Genomic DNA, 11,386 nt, shown 5'->3' with positions numbered 1-11,386 from the left:
TGAGGAGCAAAACGGTGTCTCCTGCTTGACTAACAAGTGCTGCATATCCATCATAGAGAAATCTCCGTTATATTTTGGCGTTGCGACCCTCGGCAGAATGTTGTGATTGTCATCATATGCAAACTTGACGCTGTTTCTGGATCACATATTGATAATATAGAGTCACCGTTAACCCTTTCAGTCACAGGTGATCCAGTACGTATGAGAGAGAGAGAGAGAAGGGGGGGGGGGTGTTTACTTTTCCGACAACACACCAAATATCGTCAACCTGTAGACAGCTGCGCGCATGCAACCTCCCCCCCACCCCTCTTCCCCCATTTCCACACTTTCCACGGACCCGTGAAGTAGGAGAGGGGGGAGGGGGTTGGGAGGGGAAGGGGGCGAAAAATTCCGAGCAGAAAGTTGAAGCGTTGTGCGCCATCCACGCTTCGTGAATGGCCCCATTATGGAGGAGATGCCACTGCAAAGAGTCAAGACCCGGCGGAGGAAGGGTCGCTGCCCGGCCGCTGCACCGCTGGACGCCATCGCGTGCGAGGACGAGTTCAACAGCCACGAGCTGGAGGCTCTTTTCCAAAACTACAACCTGAAGCTGGAGCAGACGGCCACCCTCAAGGCGCTGGCGGTGCTGATCGTCGCCGCGTCGTCGCTGTCCCTCGTGGAGCTGCTCTCCAACCCGCGTCTCAGCCTCTCCAAGGGCTCCAACCCGGTGCACTGCGTGGTTTTCCTCTCGCTTTTCATCGTGACCAACGTGAAGTACCTACAGGTGACGCAGCTGCAGCAAACCGCCAAGCTCGCCCTTCTCTTCAGCTTCACCTTCGCGCTGCTCTGCTGCCCCTTCCCGCTGGCCCTGGCCACGTCGGAGCCGGCGGGCGCCCCCGCGCCTGAGCAAGGCGTGTGGCAGCTCATGCTGGTCACGCTGGTGGCTTACATGCTGCTGCCGGTGCGGACTCTGCTGGCCGTGCTCTTCGGCGTCATGCTGGCTACGTCCCACTTTATTGTCATCTCCACGTCGATCACCAGGAGGACACGCGAGCTGTGGAGACCGGTAGGTGCTGCACATGTGGCCCACGCACTTGCCCACCACCCAGCTGTGTTTGCAATTATTGCATTCATTGACTATAGTGCGGTTTAGTCGCAACTGTTTAAACCTGCAGACTCCCACCTGCATGTGGGGCCTGAGACATGACATCAAGCAGGTACAGGCTACTGATTTTCCACAAGTCACTGTGCACTTGGTAATGTTGCATGCACTCCAGTCTAGTGAGATTTGACAAAAAGTACCACCGTCATAAAAGACGTACACGAGGAGGAGCTGTCCTGCTTGCAGTGCTGAAAGCATACAAGGATGAGTCCAGTACAGCCTCATTCCCCATGCGTACACAACAAAATGTTGATACAGAGCTTTAGTATCCCAGGAAGTGCTTAATGGGCAATATAACTAGATGGGATTATTTTTTTGAATGAAACCTTTCGTCAAGTTTAGTACCTTGAGAACACACTTTTTTCAAGAACGAGATGGTAGCTCATGTAAAAAAAATAATATTCTCTCACACTCACACAAAATTCCAAGTTTTGGCTTGCAGGACTTTCACAAGGATGCTATCAAGTTACCCCATATTTTTTGAGACAGAAACACAATTTATTTACATAAGACATTGCAACATAGGTGCTGATAACTTCACAAAGAATGCCAGTTAGTTGAAATACACCATTTGGTGACCTTCCAGTTGAACACAAAAACTCCTGACAGATAAGTGACTTTAGTCGCAAGAAATCACTTGCTCAAGAGCACCTGGCCAATAGGCTCGTGTCACTCCAAGAACTTTTCCTTTTTCGATCCATTGCTGGACTTGATTCGCTCTACCGTATAAAATGAGCCATTTCTGCCAATTGATGACTAATGGATTTCATGAGCGGTATGTTGAATTGTACTCACTAGCTACAGATTAGAGTATTTAGCAGCTACAACTCACTGTGAGAGTTGTTTATCAGTACATTGACCCGTGAGCAAATTGCTTTTGATTACTAGTACACAAGAAGCGGCTTACTCTTTCTATGCAGTGGGAATAAGATGACGCTTCACATTCCCAAATGGGGAATAACAACAGCACCGCTAACTCTGAAACTGGGCACTTTACCCTTTACCCACTTTAGCTTCCGTCATCGTCCCTCTGTCCCAATTCATAAAATAATCATCCTGCGTCCCTGTACATACTGCATTGCTTTAAAAGTGCTTCCGTCCTTGCATTTCACGCGTCCACTCCACCCCCAACCCACAAAAAAAAAATAATAAATATGCGTCCGTGCATCATGAGAGGTTAACAGCAAAGGTTTCACAATTTATACACATTAATTAAAGCTCATTAGCTGGTGAATTTCCTATTCCCATCTACTTATCATAATATCCAAACTATAAAGCACACCTGATTAAAAGGTTATTTAAAATGTAGCCATAAAAACACATTTGTACATACATTAGCCACTTCGGACTAATGGCCGCGGGTCTTCACATTATTAATGGGATAATAACTATATTATAAACACTGGTAGACAGTGTTAGACACAGATATTGTTTCACAGCGAGCCGGAACTTTTCTCAGACTCTTGTTGTCACACGAGGCAAACTCACAGCTGAGCTCGGACCCAGATGCCACTGTAGAGAGAGACGTCGGTATTTATTGCACTTTATCCTTTTGCTCAAATCAAACGCAACTTAAGAAGCTTATTTTGGCTCTCATTTGCTTCTTTACAGCCGTGCTTATCGCTTCCATAATTTTGCTACTCTCACTCTCTCTCACTGACTCTCTCGCACACTCTGTTGATCTCTCACTTAAAGGGCTAATACATGCAAAAGCATTTCAAGATTTCATTCTTCTCCGAGTGCAAATTCACACGGTACTTGACCTGGTTAGGGACGATTACAGGGACGGAAGAAAAAAAACTTATTTTCCTTCGTCCACAAAATGGGTGGAGGCGTCCAGGATGGATGAACCATTATAACGCCCATCTCAAACTATTACTCTCGTAATAATGATGAAATGACGACAAGACACACACTACTTGTCGACGGCCTAGAGTTCAGGAAAACTATCGAACCATATTCTCTTTTCAACAACCCAATGTCCAAAAAGTTCCTCCTTCAAATGAAGTGTCCAGCTGCAGGATCAATTGAGATAGATCTTTAATCAATGATGCTCTTTGTGTTCCCGCCCTTTCACCATACACCACTCGTTCTTCAAGCCTCCTCGTGTCATCCTGCTGCCCGTCATGTTTGATGGTAAAGGTATTGCCGCTATACATTTGCCCCTGATAGAGATGATAGAGAAACTGATTTGTGTGTGATTTTACCCGACCAAACAGAAAGAGCCTCAGTTTTCTAATCGTGACCATGTATAAGTAGCCATCCATCTTTTTTCTTTTTTTTTTTTTAATGCCCCCTGTCCGCTCTCTTTTGTATTTTAGTTAGCGGCCAATGCGGTGCTCTTCAGCAGCGTCAACTTGTTGGGGGTGTTTGTGCGGATTCTCACGGAGCGCACGCAGAGAAAGGTCTTCCTGCAGGCCCGCAACTGCATCGAGGAGCGACTGAGACTGGAAGACGAGAACGAGAAGCAGGTGAGGCGTGCTCACGAACGCAATGGCAGCAGTCTGAGCGCAAATCATGCCATCCTTCCAAAGATCCCCCCCCACCCCCCACCCGGTGTCTTGTGCATGCGTGTTCACACAATCGGAGCATCGGCGGAGGTTTTTATTTGAAAGTTTCAGGTGCAAATTGATTCTAACAACCTTCCTACAGGAAGACAGTAACTATGACAGCGGCTATTTAAGGCAAGAACAATTACTATGGCATATGCACTTGCATTGCAAATTCCGCACCTTCCTTGCACACCCACTGTGTGTGCATGTACATGTACTTTGTACATGAAATGAGGCGAAGGCAACTTGAACACAGGACACACACTCTTCACTGCGTGTTCCATCGTGGTCACTCGCCATGTTTCCCAAAACAGCCACGCTCACTTTTGGCAATGAATGAACGTTTGCGTTTTTTTTTTTTTTTGCCATACTGAATGTTCCACAAGCACCAACGGCCAACCAAGCCGTGCTTTTGAGGTCAGTTGATGATACGCTGTGTTTTCCCGAGCAGTTACAGGCTCCCTCCTGACAGGTAATTACACAAGCAGATTGCTTTCATGGCCTCCATACTTGAGAAAAGGTCACAATTTATCTGGGTGAAAGAAAACACACGGGAGCTGATTGGGATCTATCAACCGCAAGCCGACAGCTCCGACCGGGTTGCTGGGCTCGCAAACAGGTGGCGAGGATTTTCTGTATGATCCGAAAGATGAAGCTTTCGCTTTGACTCTAATTAAATTCTTATGATATTTACGTGTTTTGCGGTTTTTAAATTCTCCATTCATTTTTTCCCTTTGTTGATACCTAAGTATGGTATGTTTTGTATGATGCACAGGTTTTTTGGACGTTTTAGATTTGTGTAGAACATGAGTGCTATTTCACTTTTGTACCTGTTGAAGAGAAATGCAATTCCAAAGCAAACAGTCATGATCAGCTGGCCGAGTTTATTCAGTTGTCATGGAGATGGATGTCTTGACATTCAAGTTTAGTGGTGGATCGGATTTGTGGTGTGCAATACGGTTAGATTTTTATTATATTATTATTATTATTATTTTTATTTTTTTTAATTTCCATTGTGAAAGTTTTTTTTTGTGATGTCAGTGAAGTCAATGCATTCACACTGATAAATGTGAGTTAAGATCTTAGTAGTGGTCATGGAATTCCATACACTCATCATGGACGCGTTGAAGATTATTTAATGTCTTTTAGCTTGACAATATTCATTTGGTAACCAATACGCAGTACAACGTATAAATCCAAGGAACTCAGAAAGGTTCTGAAAAAATCTAATGCCATGATGAGTGGTGGTAATTATCTGTGCTGCTTTCATGGAAAAAAAACTAGCAATGCCTTTAATCTTTTGAAATACTCCATGCGTGCCAGGATGCTTATCCATTATCACAAACATTGTTTTATAAAAGACTGAACTATTTTAACGTTGCCTTGCTCATCCAATCTGACACGTTCATTTTTTCCACAGGAACAGTTGTACGGAAATACTAAATGCTGTACTGATGTCTTAATTCTGCTCCTCTGTAGACGGTTGAATCAAATAATGTCAGTGACTGACAGGATAGGGTAACGTTTTACTTTCAACATCTCTTGGTATACTTGGCAACTAAATGGTGAATTAAAAATTCACAACTATTTTGCATGCTGCTGAAGATGTAGCCTCTCTTCTCAAGACTGAAAGGATTCACACTCGGACGCATAAGCATGCGGATGTGAATTAGGGCTTGAGACATTTGAAAAATGTAAAACTACTTTTAAGGATCAGCAGTGTTGTGGGCTTTGAGAATGCGTGAATTTATACTGGTCTTACAAGTACAGTGTGTGCACGACATTTTTGCAGCTGATCGAGGTTTGCATCCTGAAATATCCGAGTAATTAAATACATTAGTCATAGTTAATTTACCCTGACCACACACTAAATGTTATGTGACCACATAATTATCCAGAACAGAAACAATATGACATTAGAATTAGATCATTAAATATGTGAACTATGTATGAGTGTGCCGCTTTCCCCATTTTTTTTCATCACATCACATTTCATCATTTCATGAAGATAATGAATGTTGTTGATTTTGCTCGCCCAAATACATGAATATTTCTAACCCCTCCCCTTCTCAGGAGCGTCTGCTAATGAGTCTACTGCCCAGGAATGTTGCCATGGAGATGAAGGAGGACTTTCTGAAGCCCCCCGAGAGGATCTTTCACAAGATCTACATTCAACGTCATGACAATGTCAGGTACGGGCTGTCATGACAACTTCAAGACAACTGGGTGTGTTTTGATCCAAATGTTGCCTCCCAAGACACCAAAGTCAAGAATAGAAGTCGACCAATTAAGATAAGAAAATGACTCCGATTTTGCCGACAAAGCAAATGTGCTGTGCTACGTGTTTACTACAGCCGCCCAGCATTACCACAGATTTTACCAAATCATTGGAACAGAAACGACCAAAAATGCCATTCGTTCCTATAATTAGAATTACTAGCGCAAATTTGGCTCAGGCTTGCATATAAAAGTTTGCATCTTCTTCCATGTATGCTTGGCTTTTCTCCAGGTACGCCAGCTTCTTCTCATAAACATCAGTTTTCAGTTAATTGAAGTCTCTATATTGCCCGTAGATGTGAATGGTTCTTGGTCTGGATGTGCCCCGCGATTGATTGGCAAAGGTTGTAAACCGGTTAGCTGGTTTAGGTTCCGGCTCACTCGTGACAAGCAGTACAGAAAATGGATTGATTTATCAAAGCAATCTTTTATTTCTTTATTACGATGTCAAATGAATGATTTACTCCCATTCTTCAACAGATTTCATTTGTAGCTTACTGCTTGCTTAATTTCTGACTTCCTAGACAACTTATACATACTCGATACATAATACATACTTTGACGGACACTATTCAGTTACAATTTGGCGCAAATTTTCCCCGGTTTTCCCCCTGGATCAATAATCCAGTCTGATTTGTGAGACTGCACTGCATGATGCTGTTAGGCATAAAGTAAAACTGACCCCGACGGTTACCTAAAGTGCGTGAGCGCATGCGGGAGGTGGAGGAACGCTTTGAAAGGTGGAGACATACACTGGAGAGGAATGGGCAATAGCCAAAGTAAAACGGAACACTTGAATGAGGCTCCAAGGGAGTAGACATAGTGAGGCTGGAGGCCTACAAGCGAAGATGAAGGGAAAAGTTTAGAATACAATGGTGAATACGTCCGGACTTGAGACACGACAGCCCACAAAGGTGAAGATGACGGAGATGAAGACGTTGAGGCTGTCTATAGCAGTGAGCAGGTTAGAAATGATTGGAAATAAGATCATCAGAGGGACAGCCAAGGTTTGATGTTTTGGGGACAAAGAGAGAGCGAGTCGACTTAGATGGTTTGGGCAAGTTCAGAGGAAAGACATCTGTTAAATTAGGAGAAGGACGAAGAGGCAAGAAGGCCGCGGCTGGAGATTTTCTTTTGGACGCCTTGTAACTTCAAAGGCGTTGCTTGTACTCCTCACACGTGCGATGACAATACATTTGATTCCATTCTATTCAACCTTTGAGTGTTCAGTTCTTTAACGGCAAAGGAGAAAATGAACCTTTCTAACACATAATTGTTTCGTCATCACCGGCGTGTGAATTTCAGCCACTTATTCAATTGGCAACTTCATCCTGGTATGAATGGAGTATCATTGTGTGTGAGAGCTTGGCCTGACCTTGAGCTGATTACATCCCAACAAGAGAATAAGAGAGATGCGTCAGTGTTAGTGAACGTGGGAGTGGAGGCCGAGGTAGAATGTCAACAGCACTCCTGTCAAGAGACAATCCTTTTCCACTATGGCGCTGTCTTTTATGTGTTTTTTTTTTTTCTTATCTCAGTCTGTCCGCTCAGCTCAGCTCCCACTTGCTCATAGTAGAGGAACATCTCTGCTCTTCCTACCACTCTAGCCCTGGTCCTCACATAACTGTACAGAGAGGATTCTGCCTACAAACATGTGACAGCACACCCAGCCCCAAAAAAAATCTAGTTCACATCACAAAGCAGCGTGGCATCTCCGTAATCTGGCCTCACTTTGATATTTGTTTGATTGCATACCTATTTAACACTGCTTGTACTCTGCCACTCCCCTCTGCCCGCCGCCACCAACCCCACTACCTCCTAGCCTCGTTTTCACCAGCCATGGCGCAACAACATGGCCCGCAGCGCCGCGGCTTTCAAAGCAAACTCACGCAGCAGAATTGTTTTGTCGAGCTGCATCATCCCGGCTTTGCATACATCAGGCTGCCCAACAACAAGTCCCTGCCGCCAAAACAAGCATGGAAACGCACTCTCCATTTGGAGAAAGAGCGAGATCAGGCGCATCAAACCCGAGTTATTTTAGGAGTCAAATGTCTCCGCGGCAGAGCGTATCAAATGCCAAATGACAAAACCTGATATGTTGCCATAATTGTGTGAATGCTGAGAGCAAAAACACTTTATTACGATTTTTCTTCCGCCTATTATTTTGACATGCATCTACCTCCACATAATTCATCTGATTCTCATCATTCCAATTTTACTATATTCCCGAACTGTGTGTTGAATGACAACACATTCAAGATAGTCGGGAGAACAGTGATATATATATATATAATTTTTTATTTATTTATTTATTATATTACATTAATATAGATATATATTAATATATATATTTCTTTACACACGTTTCAGTATGAAACTTGAGACAAAGGATTAGTGAGATTAAAAAAACAGTACTCTCACGAGTCCATCTGCCTTGTGAGGATCAGTGACCTATTGTATTATCAGTCAAAAACTTGAGGTTTCCGTCAGCGCAAAATGAACTCGAGGCACTACTCCTGCTCCATCGAGAGTCGTGAGCTCCATCATATCTTGTTTTGTTGCCATCTGGCCTGTCTCAGAGGAAATGAAATTGGGGCTAAGTAGCTTTCATCACCTTCCTCAGTTTCACTCAATCAGGTAGCCAGCAGCATTCAGTTAAAACGTGTAATTCGTTTAGTGGTGGTGAGCAATGAGATACATTCACTTATCGAGTTCTGATTCTCTCTCGACGTCCATGTCTTGCTTGTTGAGAATTGATTTATTTTTTTTGTCTCAATCCTCTTTTGTTTGCTTTGAATGTGAGGCAAGAAATACTGTATATAAATCCGATTTTCTATGACATTCGAACCTCTCTTGTTTTGTCTTTCTTGACAGCATATTGTTTGCGGACATTGTGGGTTTCACCAGCCTGGCTTCTCAGTGTACTGCACAGGAATTGGTCAAGTTGCTCAATGAGCTCTTTGGGAAGTTTGACGAACTTGCTACAGTGAGTATAAGATTGTTATTATTTTTTTTTTGTCTCCCATCAAATTCAGTTATGTGATAGAAGCAGCAATTTACGAACCCCAATTTTAATGAAATGAACCTGAATTTTCAAATTGGAAATCATGGACGTCATCATTAGTGTCTTCAATTCCCAAATACAATTCAATACAATTTTATTTTTATAGCGCATTTGCTTCAAGTGCGTTGATCAAATGAATTTAGAAATGTGTTATAGGCATAAAAAGAAAAATGGCCGGATCTTTGCAAACAAAAAACATCAAATATCTTGTCTTTTTAGTCATGTGGTGTATTCAGCTCAATGTAGTTTGAAACGCTTTTGCAAATTATATTCTGTTTTTATGTTTTACACAAATACATGGAGATATGGCTCATTTCATTAATGAGCAGGCATGATGCTAATGAGCCTGTTAGTCTGCACAAACTCAGCCTGGACAAATATTTGCTTGCGGTCATGTCTTTGGAGGACATTTTTTGTTGCAGCATCGTGCCACAGTGCAAAAAGAAATGTCCACAAGGATGTGGTTGGATGAGTTTAGTGTTAAAGAACTCATTAAGCACCTAATATTAACCCTATCATCTGTGACGGGCTCGAAAGGAAATGGCACAGCAGATCCTCTCATCCATTGACCTAAATAATGTTCTTTGGGAATAAATGGTTTACAATTCCCGCAGACGCAGTTCAAAATGTTACACACAGACTTCTTAGATACCTGAAAACTGTTGAAGCTGCAGTGGCGGAATGAGCAAACTTTACATTTCTCATCATCATCCGCTCAGAGAGAGTTGAAGGTCAAGTGTCCCATTAATAAACTGTATCTCCACCAGACGATCTGATATAACGTGATTTGATCTTATAACTTACTGTATAAACTATAAGAATTAATATTATAGTTAAATTGCCTGAATGATGAAATTCCTCCAAATATTTTGCGAGCTCCTGCCAGTACAAAATTAAAAAAAAAACAACAAGAAAATATCAACCAGGAAGCCAAATGTGTTATTAAATCTCGGAGCCAATTTAATATGCTGCGCAAAATATTGATCCAGCAGCCTGGAGCGGCTGACGGAAATAAAGGAAGGACTGATGAAGGTCAAGACTGAGAAGAAAATAGAACGCTTCGAAGTTGAAAGATGAATTAACTGAAAAAGTGGGGGATAAGCACTGAGGAGAAAAGGCTCTGAATGTGTGGGGCAGGGAATTTGAGAGAGAGAGAGAGAGAGAGAGAGAGAGAGAGAGAGAGAGAGAGAGAGAGACAGGTGTGTGAGCACTACAACCGTATACTCAGAACCAGGGGCGCTGCCAGGATTTTAGGCCCCATGAAAATAAATCTTACTCGGCCACTAGACCTGAACAACAATCCCAACTTCCCTGCCTCAACATTGACTCTGAGACTTCTTCACTAGATTGAGTTACCTCCAACTGCTAATCACCTCATAGGACTCGATATTCGTCACAACTGCCGCGTGGGAATTTGGCAGGCAACTCTGTTGCGCGTTCGAGAGTTGCGAGGGCGTTTCCTTTGACACCTGACTATTTGGGAGCTGAAACTCGTCTCAACCTCACCGCTGCTGGAATCACGTCTTACTATTAGTGCAGAAAGTCAAAGGCGATTTTGGTGCTTTGCATGACTCATATATTTCACATCATCACAGCACATGATGAGAAAAAATGACTATGTTACATGTGACTCTCTTGACCGATAACTCACACGTAAACCGTACAGACAGTTTACACTTGATCTCCACATTCACACGCATGCAGAAATGGAAGATGGATAATGCGCCATGACTTTGTGCTGCATCGCAGCAATCAGTCCTGGTTTAATACGGCCAGACGCAGAGGGGGAAGAAATAAGATATGCGGCGATATGTGGCAGGCGACCAGTGCACCAGCAGTTAGTAATCCGTTACATGGTACAGTTGTGACGACTTTATATTGGGTGTGCGTGTGTGTGTGTGTGTGTGTGCGTGTAGCTGCCGCCTAATCAAGATTTATTCCATGTTGCATGAGCAAGAGGGACATTTACTTCCAAAGCGGCTGAGTCAGAGCTGTCAGGCCACTTGGTTGCTGCAAAACATTTAGTCCCTCGAGTCGCAACCTAAACGTACCCGAAGACAGATGGGCCACTGCTGCTGCTAACCTGCCGAAGTAACAGATGCGTCACACTGCTGGCGAGGACACAGTCGACAAGATGTTAGAGAGTTTAAAGTATTATCATCTTTTAGAAAGCAGTTACAGGTATCTTTCAGCTGGCGGTTACGTGGTGTACAGTCAGCATTTTTTTTTTTTTTTTGTTCCACTTGCTTCGTTACGTGTATACACACAGACGCTCGGATTAAAAAAAAAAAATCACATTTGTTGCCAGGTTGAAACTTCTGGAATTCTTGTGTGCAGCTGTTGCCGTAACGA

The 11,386-nt window shown here is 43.2% G+C and overlaps 1 protein-coding gene across 2 annotated transcripts in view; it reads left to right on the top strand.

Moving 5' to 3' along the window:
- LOC148324294 (adenylate cyclase type 1-like) overlaps nucleotides 1–11,386 on the top strand; it is a 28,213-nt gene continuing 16,827 nt past the window's right edge. The window contains exons 1-4 of one of the 2 annotated variants that reach the window (XM_088313700.1): nucleotides 1–1,045; nucleotides 3,463–3,612; nucleotides 5,767–5,885; nucleotides 8,845–8,956. In XM_088313700.1, the coding sequence (XP_088169826.1) occupies nucleotides 446–1,045; nucleotides 3,463–3,612; nucleotides 5,767–5,885; nucleotides 8,845–8,956 (981 nt within the window). In that variant the 5' untranslated portion in view covers nucleotides 1–445. The remainder of the gene's footprint in view (nucleotides 1,046–3,462; nucleotides 3,613–5,766; nucleotides 5,886–8,844; nucleotides 8,957–11,386) is intronic. The other variant, XM_088313699.1, reaches the window with a different exon arrangement.

The sequence above is a fragment of the Idiotropiscis lumnitzeri genome, chromosome 13 (assembly GCF_059441095.1).
Source record: "Idiotropiscis lumnitzeri isolate Australia: NSW breed Sydney's pygmy pipehorse chromosome 13, RoL_Ilum_1.0, whole genome shotgun sequence".
In the NCBI taxonomy this organism is placed as follows: domain Eukaryota; kingdom Metazoa; phylum Chordata; class Actinopteri; order Syngnathiformes; family Syngnathidae; genus Idiotropiscis; species Idiotropiscis lumnitzeri.
Note: the sequence above shows the minus strand (reverse complement) of the source record. Positions and strands in the feature narration are given on the sequence as shown.